This window comes from Ailuropoda melanoleuca, chromosome 13, assembly GCF_002007445.2.
Source record: "Ailuropoda melanoleuca isolate Jingjing chromosome 13, ASM200744v2, whole genome shotgun sequence".
Taxonomy (NCBI): domain Eukaryota; kingdom Metazoa; phylum Chordata; class Mammalia; order Carnivora; family Ursidae; genus Ailuropoda; species Ailuropoda melanoleuca.
The window spans coordinates 71,021,865-71,040,087 of NC_048230.1; the positions used below are offsets into that span (position 1 = coordinate 71,021,865).

At 47.0% G+C, this 18,223-nt stretch overlaps 1 protein-coding gene across 6 annotated transcripts in view; it reads right to left on the reverse strand.

The window, feature by feature from the left end:
- Window positions 1–8,327: 8,327 nt before the first annotated feature.
- The window catches only part of HCK (HCK proto-oncogene, Src family tyrosine kinase), a 41,058-nt gene continuing 31,162 nt past the window's right edge, over window positions 8,328–18,223 (reverse strand). For all 6 annotated transcript variants that reach the window (XM_034641382.1, XM_034641381.1, XM_002918277.4 and 3 more), the window contains 4 exons: window positions 17,685–17,761; window positions 11,886–12,039; window positions 10,837–10,968; window positions 8,328–8,867 (listed from right to left, as the gene is read on the reverse strand). In XM_034641382.1, coding sequence (XP_034497273.1) covers window positions 8,665–8,867; window positions 10,837–10,968; window positions 11,886–12,039; window positions 17,685–17,761 — 566 coding nt within the window. In that variant the 3' untranslated portion in view covers window positions 8,328–8,664. The remainder of the gene's footprint in view (window positions 8,868–10,836; window positions 10,969–11,885; window positions 12,040–17,684; window positions 17,762–18,223) is intronic.

An 18,223-nucleotide genomic window follows, 5' to 3' on the forward strand; every position in this document is an offset into this window, starting at 1 on the left:
TAATAAATTTATGATGAGAATTCAATGACATAATGTTACATAGTATGTATACAATAAATAATTGTCATTATATACTTATGTATACTTCTTCGGGTAGATGGCAAGTGCCCAATACAATACACTACTTATTAAAGGAATGAATGAAAAGCAGTGTATTTAGTAGAGGAAGACATCTTTGAATGTGGACCTCACCATGGTCTGGTTAGCTAAGACTGTGACCGAAGTAAGTCACTCAATCTTCCTAAGCCTGAACTTCCAACATCTGGAAAGGGCCTCAAAGAGTCACAGTGCTAAAATTGGGAGAGACCAGAAAGTTCATTTATTCCATGTATTACTGTAAAGTGGGTACAGTACCAGCGCTACCAGTGACTGTCTCAAAAAGTTGTTAAAAGAATAATAATGATTAAAAATAATCAGCACTTACTGAGCATTTGCTGTGTGCTGCAGCCCTTAGCATTATGCTAAAACCATTCATAAGACTCTCTTATCTAATCCTACCTCTTGGCAGGAGGACAGCTGAACTCTGATCCCCACCATGGTGCCAGGTAGTGGATTGTCCACAAAGATGGCTGCCAACAAATCCTCCTGTCTTTGCCTGAGCATGCTGTTTCTTCCATCAGGAGGTAGATTCTATTTCTCTTCTCTTTGGATCTGGCTGGTCCTGTCACTTGCTTTGTCCAAAGAGTGGTATAAATGACTCTGCTGGTTCTGGTCTAAGCCTTAAGAGGCTTGGTGGCTTTGGCTTCCACTGTCTTCCACTGTCTGGCTACCCTGCTAGGGAGCCACATGGAGAGACAGGGAGACCCAACCAACTCCTCAAGATATTCTAGAAACTCCAGCTGAGCACGACACATGTGAATGAAGTCATCTTGGACATTTCACCCCCAGCTGAACTGCCAGCTGAATGCAGCCACATGCATACCCTCATCAACGCCATGTGGAAGAGAAAAACTGCCCAGCTGAGCCCAGTTGTTTAAGATTTTGGAGTGGTTTCTCATGTGCAGTGGGTAATTGAAACACACATCCATTAATTCTTGTGACTCACACAACCATCCTGGAGAACAGCGAAAGATATCATCCCCAAGGGCGAGGAAAGATTAAGAGACTAGGAGGAATCTTCCTGGAGTCTCAAAGCTGGTAAGCCATAGATTCCAAACTTGCAACCAGTTCTCCTGATGCTTGAATCCTGGGTGTTTCCCACCATTTCTGGATGCCTGAAGAGGGATGACTGATAAGGAGCAAATCTCCATGAATGGCATATTATTCCTCAGTATTTTCCATTTTCCTCCTCCTCGTACTTTCCATTTCCCCAGAGGGCTTTCATATCTCAATCTCTTTTGGTAACATACACTAGAATCTTAAAACTAGACTGTCAGTGTTCAGTTCCCATCTCTACCACCCACCAGCTCCATGACATATTCAAGTTTCTTCTTGAAAACTTTTTTTTTTAATTGCGGTAAAATCTACACATAAAATTTACCAGGCATGTAGTTCCAGGTACCTGGAAAAATGCTTCTCCAAGGAGAATGGGAAGGTAGAGCTGGGCTTAGGGGAAGCAAATCTGATCCTTAGGTGTCTCCAAGGAGAAGGGTAGGATGTACTAATCTGTGTTCTTTTCACACTGGTTTCAGTTATTTATTGCTAAATAACCCACCACCCTAAAACTCAGTGGCTCAAAACAACAATTTATTAATTCTCTTAACTCTGTGAGTTGGCAGTCTGGGCCATTCTGATAGACTCACCTGGGATCTCTCATGCACTTTCAGTGGACAGCTGGGTGTTTGCTGCTGGCTGTCAGCAGGGTCTCTCTCTCATCCCCAGGGAGGGTAGCGAAGGTTCCTTCACGTTATAGTCTCAGGTCCATGGCGGTGAGTGAAAGCCGCAAGGCCTCCTAAGGCCTAAGCTTCAGAACTCCTGTAGCATCAGTTCTGCCACACTCTGTTGGCCAAAACAAGTCACAAGGTCAGTCCAGAGGTCAGAGTGGGAGGGGACCACACATGGGCATGAATTCAGGGGGTCATTTTGTAACAATCCACTGTGCCATCCTTGCTTCACACCCCATGAGGCCTCTGTGGCAGCTTTCTACGTGGCCTCCTCCTGCTTGCTGCTCCTGTCACCTCTAATCTTGGTTCTCCATTTAACAGCCATTGTGACGACATAAAATCTCAAGTCCTCGCCATGGCCTGCAAGGCCCTGCATGACCGGGCTTGTCTCCTACCATTCTTCCCCTCACTCACTGGGCTCCAGCCACACAGATATTCCTGGAACTGGCCTTGCTCATCTGCACCTCAAGACCTTTGCACGTGCAGTTTCTTCTATCTGGAATATTCTCTCAACTTTTTGTGTGGTTAGCTCCTTCTCATGTTTGGGTCTCAGCTCAACTGTCACCTCCTCAGAGAGGTGTTCCCTGGCCTGCATATAGATATAGATATAATTTCGTCATTTGTTATTCTCTATCTCCCATGAAGACCTGGGCTGGATTTATGTTGTTACCAACTGTGTCCATATTAAGTACGTGCTCAAAAAATTTTTTTCCGAATGTTTGCATTATGAATTAATCTCAAGCCTCACTATATCAGTTGGGAAACTATCCAGCAGTAAGGAAGAACCCTCCCACACACCCCAAAATAACAGTGGCTTAACAAGTTGGAAGCTTACTTTCCTCTGTCTTCACTTGGTTTCCCCCAGCAGCCGACTCTGAGACAGGATTCAAACCAGAGTAGTTAACTGGGAGGTGAAGGGACACCAGAAGGCAATGCTGTGCAGGAGCTGGCTTATACTGCTTGCAAGAGCCAATAGTTAAATTTTTGGGAATTTTGTAAGCCAATTGTTGGCCAGAGGCATTATTGAAAATTAAGTTATGTAAATTTTAAATTAAATAAATAATATTAAAACCAAAAATATGAAATATGCAAAACTCCACTTCCTAATCACTTTACTATATTTTACTACTACCTATGCTCTTGAGGTTATTCATATCTATTTTATCTGTACGATAGAAACACTATGAAATGGTGGGCGAGTGACCATCTTTCCCCAGTTCTGAGTTCAGTAGCTTTGAATTGGTAGCAGAGCCAACTTACCCATTAATTCAGTAGGCACAGTTCACAAGGCCCACTCCACTTTCAGAGGCCATGAAAAGAAATTAATTTCTTTTAAAATCAGAAGGAAAATATGAATTTTGGGGTCGAAGGGAAAGTTTTCATATGTACTATTGGTATATTCATCTTTCTATCGATGCAGTTGTTGACTAGATATTTAATGTTTAAATAAATATTTATATATATTAAATATATAGAACTTAAATTAAAAATATTCTTTTTTATATTTATAAATATAAAATATAATATATATTATAAAGAGGATGGGTCCTACAAAGGCAAAAGTGCCTAAGGCCTGTGAAAGTCATAATGCAGTTCTGGTTGGTAGCTTGAAATTGGCAATAGTGGGAATATTTATACCCCCTAAATTAGCAAATGCTACAAATCAGGGCTTGAATTTTTGTTTCGCTACCAAACATTTTCTGTAAAGGGCCAGGTAGTAAATATATCAGGCTTTGTAGACTGTGTGATTGTGTCATAATTCTCAACCCTGCCTTGCAGGACGAAAGCCACTACAGACAACAAATAACGGGTGTCGCTGTGTTCCAATAAAACGTAGTCTGCCCTAGTTTGCCAAAGCCTGGTCTAGACTTCACATGCTAAACAATAAGGCAATAGCGCAGATACAGCGTTAAGTGTGCTGTTCCTGTAGCTGTTACACTGTGAGCAGCACAAAAATGTGACAGTATTTGAAGCTCTTACCTGAGTTGGCAAAGAAGTTGCTCATGTCATTGACTGAGTGAAGTTCCAATGTACATCTTCATTATTTCATTTTCATTTTATTCATGAATATAAATGAAACTATCAACCCACAGGCATGTCAGAACTATACTTGGAGAAGGTATGTTGTCAAGCAACTTACCTCTGTGAGTAACTGAAGCATAATCCTATGGGGAAACTCTGGGAAACAACCCAAAACACGTCTCACAGTTACAGCACCAAGGGAGCAAGGGAGCTGGGGTATTTATACACCAACTCCCAAAAGTCATTAGTTGAGGATTTATCCCAGAGCGGGTAAATTCCTCAGCCCTTTGGGCCTTCTAGGAACTCTGGCAGCTGAGGCTTTCTGCAACTTTAAGAAAAGAGCCCTCAGGCGTACAGTGGTGCAGATAATGGCAGCTAAACGTCTAGCCCTAGCCCGCTTCAAGCGTTACTGACAGTGCATGCCACACCCTCTGAGGTAAAAGTCTGGAGGATCCTCCTAGTTGCTCTGGTGGCCGTGCTTAAAATATTTTCCGAGATCTAGGCCCCATCCAGCTTTGCCATCCTTTGAGTTAATTCATGTTCCTCAGGGTCCAAGATGGTAACTAGAGCTCCAGCCTTCACATGCACATTCTAGGCAGCAAGATAGAGGAAGAGATGAAAAGTAAGTGGCAAAGAGTCCACATCAGTTATCTTTTAAGGAAGGGTACCGAAAGGTGCTATAGCACACTTCCACTTTCAACCCATTCATCAGAACTCAATCACCTGGCCACACTTCGCTGCAGAGAGAGTGGGAAGTGCAGACTTCATTCTGGGCAGTCATCTGCCCCCTGATAAAAACGCTACTTCTCTGGAAGAAGGGGGATCATGGATATGGCGACAACTAGCAGTCATTGCCAACTTCCAAAAGGCAAGAGATGCAAATGGAATGCAAACTGATATAGCCTTACATCAGAATATACGGTGATGAGGACAGACACTTGACAAAACTGAGGGCCCAGGTCAGGGAATAAGAAGGCAGTTTTATTTCAACTCACAGGGGGGGAATGAAACAAGTACTTTCCCTGTGCTTAAACTCAAAGCCACAGCTAGACACTAGATTACAGCAAGTCATTGACATCTTAGAATGGGGCACCTTATCTATGCCTTCCTTTGACGCCTTCCAGAGGAGGGGTGCATGTGGTTTTCCCAAAGAATTGGTGGCACTAAGTTTATCTCCATGTTTTTGTTTGCCTTTTTATTGAACAGACTTTATTTTTTTAGAGCAGTTTTAGGTTTACAGAAAAATGAGTGGAAAGCACAAAATTCCCATATACCCTCTCATCCAGCCCCCAGTTTCGCCTATCATTAACATGTTGCCTTAGTGTGCTACCTATGTTACAGTTGATGAGCCTGTTATTAGTATTAACCTAGGTCCACAGTTTACATTAGGATTCACTCTTTCTGTTGTACATTGAGTTTTGACAGATGTATCTGTCATTAAGACCATCACACAGAACAGCTTCACTACCCTAAAAATCCCCTATGTTCCATTCTATTCATCCCTCCCTCTCTGCCAAACCCCTGGAAACCATTGATCTTAGGATCTCTGCAATTTTGTCTTTCCCAAAACGTCCTAGAGTTAGCATCATATAGTATGGAACCTTTTCATATTGGCTTCTGTCACTCAGCTATGTGCATGTAAGTTTCTTCCATGCTTTGATAGCTCATTTCTTTTGATCACTGAACACTATTCCATTACATGAATATACCACTGTTTGTTTATCCGTTCACCTGTTGAAGGACATCTCTGTTGCTTCCAAATTTTGACAATTATAAATAAAGCTACTGCAAACATTAGTGTGTAGGTTTTTACGTGGACAAAAGTTTTCAAATTGTTTCAGTAAATATCAAGGAGTGCAATTACTGGACTGTATGGTAAGAATATGTTTAGTTTTTTTTTTTTTTAAGATTTTATTTATTTATTTGACAGAGATAGAGACAGCCAGCGAGAGAGGGAACACAAGGCAGGGGGAGTGGGAGAGGAAGAAGCAGGCTCACAGCAGAGGAGCCTGATGTGGGGCTCGATCCCATAACGCCGGGATCACGCCCTGAGCCGAAGGCAGACGCTTAACCGCTGTGCCACCCAGGCGCCCCTAGTTTTTTTTTTTTAAGATTTAATTTATTTAATCTGACAGAGGAACATAGCACAAACAGGGGAGCAGCAGGCAGAGAGAGAGGGAGAAGCAGGCACCCACAGAGCAGGGAGCCCGACTCAGGCCTCAATCCCAGGACCTCAGGATCATAACCTGAGCCAAAGATAGACGCTTAACTGACTGAGCCACCCAGGTGCCCCAGGAATATGTTTAGTTTTGTAAGAAACTGCCAAATGTCTTCCAAAGTGGCTGCACCATTTTGCATTCCTGCCAGCAATGAATGAGAGTTCCTGTTGCTCCCTGTTGTTGCCAGCCTTTGGTGTTGTCAGTGTTCAGATTTTGGCCATTCTAAGTAGTGTGCAGTGGTATCTCATTGTTGTTTTAATTTGTATTTCTCTAATGACATAAGATGTTGAGCATCTTTTCATAAGCTTATTTGCCTTCTGCATATCTTCTTTCGTAAGGCGTCTATTTCAGGTGTTTGGCCATTTCTTTATTGGGTTGTTTGTTTTCCAATTGTTGGCTTTTAAGGGTTCTTTGTATATATTGGATATTGGTCTTTTATTAGATATGTGTCTTGCAAATATTTCCTCCCAGATTGGAGCTTGTCTTTTCATTTTCTTTTTTAAAATATTATTTTATTTATTTATTTGGGAGAGAGAGAGACAAGCAGGGGGAGCAGCAGGCAGAGGGAGAAGCAGGCTCCCTGATGCTCATCAGGGAGCCCGATATGGGGCTCGATCCCAGGACCCCGGGATCGTGACTGAGCTGAAGGCAGACACTTAACCGACTGAGCCATCCAGATGTCCCCGTTTTCTTGACAGTGTCTTTCTCAGAGCTGAGTTTTTCATTTTAATGGAGTCTAATTTATCAATATTTTCCTTCCTGGATTGTGCTTGGGTGTCATATCTGTCCCCATGTTTCAATCTGTCTTCCCTGTGACCAGAGGGATGAATCGCAGTATAGACAGTGTAAACCAACAGAGAAGGAGGATGGGCATGGACCCCTGGTCTTGTCTATGTAGCAATAGGCTCCCTCCTGTGGATTCCTGAACAGCAGTACAATGTACCACAAACCATGAGTGCAGATTCCTACTAACGGAGCCTGAGCTCTGCTTTCAGATACCCAAAGTCATATCCCAAACGAGAAAGCAGGAGAGAAATTCAGTTACCAACTAGGTAAGTTGAAACACTGCTAGCTTCATTTTCTGCTGCTTGTCCCCAGTTCCTCTGTGCTACTCAGGGGTGCAGAATCAATTCCATATAGGGTTCCAGAGGACCCGGAAATGTGCTGTGATGTAAATCCTTCAGGAGATGCAATAATATAGAAAGGTGTCATTGGTTCCCCATCTCACTGTCCACCTCTTCCCATCATTCCCCCTACAACAAAAGCTAATGCTTTCAACTGAAACAACATGCAGGAAGGGCCCACTGTCTCCTTGTCTTCTCTGCTTCCTTCCCACATCTCCCTCCCCTCCACTGAGAGCTTCCCATGCAGCCTACCAGATACCTCTCAGGAACCACATCTCCAGACCCTGGTATTCCTACAATGGTGGATACCATCTCAACAACCATGATGGCTGCTTGGCCATGGGAAATGCCCAGGCTGTGGACAGCCATGCAGCCCTAAGGAGACCCAGACTAATCAGCTTGTGTATCAGTGTGGGTTGTTGGGAAAGTCAGGACCCCAATCATGAAAAATTGTTCATATCATCTTGGCAAACTCAGCTCTTTGGAGACAAAAACCCAACCAGCATTCCCGTGCCAGTGTGATAGGCAGAATAATGTCCCTCGTCCACACACAAGATGTCACTGTCCTAATCCCTGGAACCTGTGAAAGTGTTGCCTTACGTGGCAAAAGGGCTCTGCAGATGTGATTAACGATCTTGAAATGGAAAAGTTAGTCTGGATTATCCAGGTGGGCCTAACGTACCAACAGGTGACCCTACAAGAGAAAGAGGGAGGCAGGAGACCGAGTCAGAGAAGGAGCTGTGATGACAAGCAATTTGGAGTGATGAGTGTAAGAGAAGCATGAGTCTGGGGACATGTCAGCCTCTAGAAGCTGGAAAAGCCAAGGAAATGAACTCTTCCCTAGAGGCTCCAAAATGCACGTAGCCTTGCCAAACCCGTTTCAGACATCTGACTTTGGAACTGTAAGATAATGGATTTGTGTTTTAAGCCACCAAGTTTGTGGTCATTTGTTATAGGAGCCATAGGAAACTAACACAGCCAGTGACTATTTGGGGGCAGTTAGAAACCTTGGGAGCCTTGGACCCCACTTCTCTTCATACTACTGGTCTTTGGAAGGGTCCTTCCCCCCTTTCTGACTTGTCATCCAGCAAAAAGGCAAATAGATGATTTTCAGGAACCAGCAGGACAAGACAAGCTGATCTGTCAGGAAAGCCTTTAGCATCTGTATCTTTTATTTAAATATTTATTTCATTATTTTTAAGGTTTCCCACCCAAAGCACAGCTGTCACAGGAATCCAGCTGTCCTTCGCAATAGAAATATCAACTTGCAGTCTCCTGAGGATGGTGGATTGTAGGTTGCTAGAGTCAAAAAGAGAGTGTCCAGTTCAGCCCACGCGCCTGACAGATGAGGAACGGTGGCTGGAACTGGGAGGGGGGCGTCTGGGAACGGGAAGGGTGAGCGGGCACCGTGCAGGTGGGGCTGGAGCCACCTCTTAGGTGTCCTCTGGGTACCTGGCCCCGCCCTGGCCCCGCCCATCACGGCTGCTGTTGGTACTGGCTCTCCGTGGCCGTGTAGAAGTCGTCCAGCACGCTCTGGATATATTCGAAGGTGGGCCGCTCCTCAGGGCGGTTCTTCCAGCAGCGCGTCATAATGTTGTAGAGCTCCTCGGGGCAGTGCTCGGGTCGAGGCATGCGGTACCCGCGCTCCAGCGCCCGGATCACCTCAGGGTTCGTCATCCCTGAGAAGGAGCCATGGAATTAAAAAGCGAGGGATTGGGACAGGGAAGCCCGGGGTGGCAGACGCTGTTGCCTGCCCAGCACCCCTCAGTTCCCACCTGCCCTGGGAGCTGAGCCCCTCCCACTATGAAAGCCAGGGACCCCTTCCCCAGCCTCCCTTACAGCTAGGGCAGGGGCATGGCACCCGATGTTGGCCAATGGGAGCTGAGGAACTTGGTCCTGGAGACTGCCAGGAAAGGTGCTCCTCCCTTGGAAGATGCTGCCCTCCTCTTTCCACAACACTGAGAAACAACCCAGCCCCCAATCCAGTCTCCATGCTGAACCAAAGCATCACTTGAAGGTGGAAATCAGATGATGCCACTTCCCTGGCCCAAACTCTCCAACGGCTTCCACACACTTCGACTAACATCTGCAATCCACACTCTCCGCCATGGCCATGGGCCCTCCCTGATCTGGCCCCTGCCAACCTTATCGTTCACCATCTGCTCTAATTCCTTGTCTCCAGCTGCCAGGCTCTCTTGCTCTTTCTTCAGACACACCTCAGGGCCTAAGAGCCAGCAGTGTCTTCAACCTGGAATCTTTCCCCTAGTCCTTCACTGAGCTGTCTTCCAACTCACAGAAGGACCTGCTCTGACAGGAAGATGGGGAGCACCACGGGCGCCCCACGTCACTCCTCTCCCTCGCCCTGCTTCATTTTTTCCTCAACAGTGTTCTCCAGCTCGGAGTGTGTGTCTGCTGTGTGTGTGTCCCCCCAGGCTAGAATGTGCTCATCTCACCGTATCCTCAGTGCCTGACACACAGGAGGGATTTCATCAATACCGATGAATGAACCAACTGTCTACACCTTTTATCTCTAATCTTCGCCACCACTTCTGCAACGTAGATATTGTTACCTATATTTTTTAAAGGTGAAGACACTAGGGTAGGGGAAGTAAAGTGAATTTCTCCAAGTTTAATTGTTGATGGGGTGAGATTCAAATTCAGGATGGTTTATATACAAAGTCAGAGACTCTTTATATCTGCCTTTCTCCATCTGCCCAGTGTTCTGGCCACAGATGCCCCAGGAGGCATCCCAACCAGAAGGGAACAGAGAATAACATTATTTATGGAGTCTCGGGCAATCTGCATGTTGGGTATGCCTTTGTAACTACATGGTCTACTCGGCGCAGGGTGCCACCCATAGGCATGGGGATAAATGCATCCATTCAGCAAGTAGTTATTAAGCACCCGCCAGGTGCCAAACTCAGCGAAGGGCAGCTCACATACACTAGTGAGGAATACAGACATGATCTCTGGCCTCATGGAGCTCAGTGTCTGGTGGGGAAAATGTTAAACAAACATATAGTTATCAACTGCAATGAATGCTATGAATGAGACAGTACGGGGTATTATGAATGAGAAGTGGGGGCATGTGTGATACTTTAGATGACCGGATGGTGGGGTACAGAATGAGATGAACCTGGAGAAATAGGCAGGGGGTAAAGGCCATATTTAGAAGTTTGAGATTTTGTCCCAGTTAGGATGGGAGACCACTAAAGAGTTAGAGGTGGAGAAGGGACAAGATCTGTTTCACAATTCTAGAAGGATCCCTCTGGCCTCAGTGGAGAATGGCCTGTGGGGGAGAGGACAAATGCAGGGAGACTGAATAGGAGGCCACTGTACTATCAAGGTGGGAGATGATGCTGGCCGGGATGTAGGTGGAGGCAGTGGAATTAGACATGAGCATGTATTTTGGAGACAAGTGGCCAGAACCTTGAGACTGCTTGGATGTAGTAAGAGGTGAGAGAAAAGGAAGAGTCAAGGAAGCCCCCAGATTTTCAGCTTAAGAAACTGGGTGGATGGTGATACCTTTAACTGAGATGAAGCAGGTGAGGGGAGGTTGGGGGCAAGGATCAAGAACTCTGTCTGAATGGATACACTGACAAGAGAAGAGACCCAGAAGCAGCTGCAAGCTGATGCCCCTTTAGCTACCTGGGTAAGGGATCCGGCCATAGGTGACGATCTCCATCAGCAGAATACCAAAGGACCAGACGTCTGACTTGATGGTGAAAGAGCCAAAGTTGATGGCTTCGGGAGCTGTCCACTTGATGGGGAACTTGGCCCCTGTGGGTTTGGACAGAGCAGAGTCAGGGAGAGTCTGGGAGCAGTCAGGGCTGGGCGTCTGCTAGGGAGAGGGGCAGGACAGGGGTATGGCTGCTAACATCTGCCCCTCTGTCCGGCCTCCGCAGAAGCGAGGGCCATCCATCCTGAGGCAGATGTCTGGAGTGGAGAGGAGTGGGCAGAGGGGTCTGGGGCGTGCCAGCAGAGCTGACACTCTGGGCCACCTCATTGATTCAGCTGTTACCCCAGTGAACTACAGCTCCCGAAGAGTAGAGTCCTCGAGGACTCCTATAAATGCAATCATACAATATGCAGTCTTTGTCACTTAACATGATGTTCTGAAAGTTTACCCACGGTCAGCATCTATCAGTCCTTCCGTCCTTTATTGTGGCCGAATAATGTGCTTTTGTTGCTTCTACTTTTTGGCTGTCACAAACCATGTTGCTATTCACACACGTTTGCCTGTTTCTGAATTTTGTATAAATGGCGCTATCCAGCGTCTACTTTTTTTTTTTGGTATGATTTCTTTCATTTCAGTATTATGTCTGTGAGAGCCAACCATTTTGTTGTGTGGAACATTGGTTTGTAACTTTTCATTGCTGCATAATATTGTATTACATGAATGTACCACAATTTACATATCCGTTCCACTATTCATGGATATTTGGACTCTTCCCAGTTTTTGTCCATTATGCATAAAGTTGCTCTCACCCTTAATTTCCACATGCACTTGGCTGGCTCAGCCTAAATCTGATCAGAGTCACTGGGTGAGAGAGTCTACAGGCCAGGATACTCTATCTAGAAGGAATCCAGCAAGCTTACTAACACAGAGCTAATACGGAGACAAACACACGTCTCATCTCTCAACGCTCGCAACCCATCCAAGTGGGCCCTGTGGGTCCTTTGGCCGCACTCCCTACCTTCCCGAGCCGTGTACTCATTGTCCTCGATGACACGTGCCAGGCCAAAGTCGGCGATCTTACACACCAGGGACGCAGAGACCAGGATGTTGGCAGCTCGGAGGTCTCGGTGAATGTAGTTCCTCTGCTCGATGAAGGCCATACCTTCTGCAATCTCCACGCAAAACAGAGACATCCTCATCCTCACCTCTGGCCTGGCCCGAGGTGGGTCCCATCCCAAAACACAAGAGGCGTGTCCAAGTTTGAGAAAATGGGAAAATGTGTGTGGCAGCTTCCCCTTTCTTGTGGAAGGGTCCTGAGCTCGGGTTGGCATTTCTCTAACTCCCCATCTACGTTGGGGGGAATCTCAGGACCTGGGTCTCTTTGCGAGCTTCTCTGGGGTTTCAAGACTTCCGGAGACTACTTTGAGGAAAGAGCAATGGCATTATTTCTCCAGGACCCACATACACACAAACCAGAATACCATAAGGTCCTCTCATCTCCAACCTTCTTTCTAGGGGGACAACCTAGGCTAATGTCATATTCTGCTCTATCTCTTATACCTTCCTCATCCTCAAGCCTGGGTAGGGACAATTCATCGATTCATTCAACAAATATCTACTGAGTGTCTCACAGGTGCCAGGCATATTATTGGAACCACTGGTGAGCCAGGCAAGGCCCCTGCGGGTAGTAGTAAGTGCCATAAAGGATAAAGCAGGCTAGCAGGACATGAAGTGTAGAGGGCTGTTTTGGATTGAGTGGTCAGGGAAGGCTGTTTTGAAGAGGTGAAATTTTAGCAAAAATCTGAGTGGCGATAATAAGTGTGTCAAATAAGAGCATTCCTGCCAGACAGAACATCACATGCAAAGGCCCTGAGGTAGGAATGAATTTGGATGTTCATGGAACAGGTGACTAAGCAGAAGTTGCCACAGAGAGATGGGGGGGTGGGATGGGGGGAGGTGAGGTTGAGAGGGAGGCTGCTGACTTTGAAGAACCTTCTAGGTTTGGAGGGGTGTTTAGATTGTACACTGAGCATGATGGGAAGATGGTAGAAGTCCTCGAGCAGGAGTGTGACATGGTCTGATGTATATTTTAATGCCATCATGGCTGATAAATGAATAACAGACTGTATGGAGAATTCTCACAACGGGTCCCTGGAAGCCTCTGATGGAAAGATGTGGGATTTTTCATTAGGGACCTTTTTCAAGGGCTTGTGCATTAACCCTTATAAATAGGCTTATAATTAACACCCAGACACCCAAAAACAGCACTTATGGCTTACAAATTGGCCTTTGGGCTCCTCGAGCCAGGTGTTACTACAATCTCTGTTTTACAGAGAGGGGGACACTTTTTCCAGATCATCCCATCAGGAAAATTCTCAACGTCAGACTCAAACCAGTCTTCGGATTTCCAACCCCTGTGCCCCATGTTGCCTCTAATTAATGCAGAACTCCAGTGCTCTGGAGGACTGCAGCTGGGCGCAATCTGGTGAGATTTGTGGGGTAGGGTGGGGTGGGGGAGCCTGACAAGACACACCAGACCAAGCCTCGCAAGCCTGCTCAAGGTCAGAGGCAAGTCGATGGCGCACTTGTGGGAAGTAGCCAGCAGGGGGCACCCGATGGCTACCGGAAACGAGGTGTGAGGCTTCAGACTTTCTAACAAAAACTTGAGCCTGGTTTTCTTGGGGTCACAAGCCTGGGGTGAGATGAGACAAGGTCTTGCAGGGGCAGGAGGGGTGGAGGAGGTTCGAGGAGGGCGATTTATCAGGAGTCCTGAGACAACAGAACAGTTAATGAGGGCTATGATGTTAGCGGCAGGCATTGTAGCTTATTCATTTATTGTAAGATAATACTTGAGCTTCTAAAGTATTTGCTCTGTGCTTTGGGGGAGGCACAGCGGCTATCAGCCGTCTGTCACAGGCAAGAAAGCTGAATTCTGGAGAAATAAGTAACTGGTCCAAGCGGAGACCAGGAGTGGACCTCCAGCAGCCCTGCTCACGGTCTGTGCGCGGATCCATCCCTCTACCCGCATTTTTGGCCTTGGATTTGGCAGAGCGGGCTCTAATGCTGCTAGTTACCATTTTTTCAGTACCCACAGGCAGACGTTCAAGTTATTGATTTTCGCGTGCACTACTCAGTGGGGCAGGTGGGATTAACCCAATTTAGGAGACAGCAGACAATACTGCTAAGGAACCCTGGAGGTACTCTGGAGTTGGACCAGCTCAGCCTGAGCCCCACAGCTCTGGGACCTCAAGCAAGCTACTGCACTCCTCTGTGCCTTCCTTTTCTTCTCTGTAAAATGAGGACAACGATAGAACCTGCTTCTGCGGGGTCAAGTGAGGATTAATCCTCTAAGCCTACATCAGGGTGTAGAACAGTGTCTGGCACCTAAGTATTTGCTCGGTCATGGCTATTCATGCTCCCTGTTGAGGAAGGTGGCGTTCAGAGAGGTTAAGCAACGGGCTCAAAGCAACACAGGCAGAGCTGGGGTCAAAACCAAAACTCTATGTGACTCCTAAGCCCAGATGCTTACACGGTGTTGCTTCTCAAGGGTTGAATGAATAATGGAGAGGTTCACCGGGCTCAGGGTTGGTCTAAGAACTAGGGGTTGATGAATTGGTGACATTTCATGACCACCAAGCAGGCCGCCTTGATGTTGGGCATTAAAACTTAGGTTTGAAAAAAACAAAAACAAAAACTTGGGTTTCCTTCTGAGAGTATCAGGGAGCCACAGAATCAGAGCTGGAAGGGCCTAATCTGGGCTCTTCAAACTGAATCCTACTGATTCCTCGGCATTGCCGGTGGGTGGGGGGGGGGGTTGCAAAGCAAAGGGCACCCTCTTCCATCCGAGCAGCTCTGTTTTGACCTATTTTAAAATATTCAGCTACTGTATAAGATTTCATCTGACCAAAAGAGTTAGGGCTTTCCAAAAGGCTTTTGCCTTTTTTTTTTTTAAAGATGTTATCTATTTATTTGACAGAGAGAGGGAGGTAGCGGTAGAGGGAACACAAGCAGGGGGAGTGGGAGAGGGAGAAGCAGGCTTCCCGCTGAGCAGGGAGCCCAATTCGGGGCTCGATTCCAGAACGCTGGGATCATGACCTGAGCCAAAGGCAGATGCTTAATGACTGAGCCACCCAGAGGCCCCTCCAAAAGGCTTTTGAACTTGGAAAGCACAGATGTGGTCTAATTCCCTCGTTTGGCAAATGAAGACACTGAGGCCTGTAGCAGGTCTGAGGCCCATACGGCCAGGGGATGGGGCACGTTTTACTGCACCGTCTGACTTTCTAGGACTGGAGGTGAAGACCTGGTCCCAGGTTGCCTTCTTCCTCTCCCTGGGCTCTCTGCTCCTGGACACACAAGGGTCAGGAAACTCTTTCCCTCCTTGGGTTTCTGTTTTCCCATCTGTGAAGCAGGGAGAGTGGCATTTGCCCAGGCTGACTCTCCTGCAATAAAATTTCTGGCAGTTTGATGGTTAATAAGTTAGTTATAGGCCAGACTATTGTTTCCCTAGGGACAGGGCCCATTAAAGTGAAAGTGCTAGGCCTTGATTTCCATATGCTTCTGGCATTCCAGGCTCCAACATTTAAGGCCTTTTTTTTTTTTTTTTAATATCTCTGGACATTCCCCTCTCTCCTGGGATTTGCATACTCAAATGAGTTCTGCCTTAGGGATCTCCAGAAGGCATGGCCCTAGGCCCCGGGCAGGTCTCCCTTAACACCCTTCAGGCTGCAAACCACACCCGCTTTGGCTTTGCCAGCCCCAGGTACCGGCTGACCAGGCCCAGCTCTTTTGCTTTACGCCATGGGCTTTGGCACAGGCTGTTTCTTCCATCTAGAATATCCTCCTCTTTCCAATTCAGCCACCTAACTTCCACTCATCCTTCCGGTTTCAGCCCGGAACCCATTTCCTCTGGGAAGCCTTCTTGGGTTGCTCCTGGACCAGGCTAAATGCTCCAGCCATGTCCTCCCACAGCATCCCTTTCCTCCCCTGTTTTCCCACAGAGGAGGGAATGAGAGAGGAGAGAAGCAAAAAGCACTCAAGCCGGGCGTAAGAGGAGCTGCAGAGAGTGAAGGGAAGATAAGAGAGAAAATGGGATTTTCAGAAGTGGTGCTGTGGTTTGTGTACATTATTTATTTTGCTGGATACTGACTGCATCCCTCAGCTCTGAGCCAGGACCACTTGGGCAATGGCTCTCTTAGAAATTCAGTTGTCTAATGCCTATTGACTCTGGGAGGACAGAAATACTCTCCATTTCATTCACTGCTGTATCCCCCCCAAATCAACACAGTAATTTAGGCAAACTACTCCACCTCACTGGGCCTCAGTTTCCTCATCTGTACTCAACTGCTTCTCGATGCCTTACTTTCCTATTCTGTAAAATGGGATAACCTGTCTGTGGCCTGTGACATTGGTGGCCCCCAATGGACTGTGCCTCCTGGGATTCATGCCCTCGTTCGGCCCCCTCCCACACTGAGCCTGGGCTGGGCCATGGGCCATACTTTGGCCAATGGAAGTAATAAGCATGATGGGAACAGAGGACTCAAAAGTTCTTGCACATTAGGGCTCGGCCCCTTGGACACTCCCTCCTGGAACCTAGCCACCATGCCATGAAGAAGCCCTGGCTGGACTCCTGAGTGATGAGGGGCCACGGGAGAGAGATCCCAGAGGATGAGCCCCCAGGCCAGATATTCTAGCCCCAGGCAAGCTCTCAGTGGAATGCCTCCACAAGACTGACCTCAGTCTCACCGCGGGGAGCAGAAGGGCCACCCGGCCAACCCCAGTCAACACACAGCATCACTAGAAATAAGAAACTGTTGTTGTTTCAAGCTGTTAAGCTTTGGAATAGATAATAAAGGAGCACCTGGGTGGCTCAGTCCGTTAAGCGGCTGCCTCCCGGGGCACCTGGGTGGCGCAGTCCTTAAGCGTCTGCCTTCGGCTCAGGGCGTGATCCCAGCGTTCTGGGATCGAGCCCCACATCAGGCTTCTCCACTGGGAGCCTGCTTCTTCCTCTCCCACTCCCCCTGCTTGTGTTCCTTCTCTCACTGGCTGTCTCTCTCTGTCAAATAACTAAATAAAATCTTTTTTAAAAAAAAAGCGTCTGCCTCCAGCTCAGGTCTGATCCCGGGGTCCTGGGACTGAGTCCCTGGTTGGTTGGCTCTGTGCTCAGTGGGGAGTTGGCTTCTTCCTCTCCCTCTCCCTCTGCCCCTTCCCCACCTTGTGTGCTCTCTCGTGTGCTCTCCCTCTCAAATAAATAAATAAAATAAAAGAATAGATAATAGAAATCCTACTCTCTAAGGTTGATGTGAGGACCGAATGAGTTAGTATCTGCAAGACACATACAAAAAGTGTACAGCTGACTCTTAAACAAGGCTAGGGTTAGGACCCCTGCACAGCCAAAAACCAACATACAACCTCTGTTTCCCCCAAAACTGAACTACTAAGAGCCTGCTGTTGACCCAAAGCCTCACCACTGCCATAAACAATGGATTAATACGCTTTTTGAATGTTATATATATTACACCCTGTATTTTTACAAAAGAGTCAGCTAGAGAAGAGAAAATGTTATTAAGGAAATCATAAGAAAAAGAAAATACATTTACAGCACTGTACTCTATTTATGAAAAAGAATCTGCTTCTAAATGGACCCAGCACAGTCCAAACTCACGTTGCTCGCGGGTCAACCGTAGGTTCACATGCAGCGCTGAGTGCATGTCAGCTACTATTGCTGGCACTGTTATGACATGTGTCCAACAAACCCATGTGAAAGAAGTCAATGAATTCCTGCCCCCCTACCCCCCGCCTGGCCCCCTTAGACTCTCACCTGAGCTGAGAAGTCGATGAGCTTGGGCAAAGGCTGCTTGCTGCCCTCCGGGCTCTTCAGGAAGTCCAGCAGGCTCCCTGTGGGGGAAGGGGAAGCAACAGGTGCTCCTCAGTACTCAGTACTCAGTACTCAGTACTCGCGCTCCTTTGGTGTATGGTTGAAATTGCTCATAGTCATGGCTTTAAATAAAAATATTTATTTACCACTCCTAGTGCTTGTGAACTAGAATTTGAGTGTCTTAAAAATGACTTTGTGTTTACTGTGGGGGGGGCAATCACAATTTATTTGACTGAGAGAGTTTTCTGAGCCCGGATGACGGGACTGGGGTGGGGGGGTGGCGCATGCTTTCCCCAAGCTGGCGTTATTGTGTATTTAGAAAATGAAAAGCATTCTGAGATTTCAAAATCACGCCCAATGAGGTTGTGTGAGATGTTTCTGTTTATTGACAAAGGGGCAAGGATTGAAGATGGTGGTGAAGTGGTGGCCTAAAAAAATAAGTCTCCGGGGAATCTTGGATCATGGGCAGGCGGGGTGGGGTC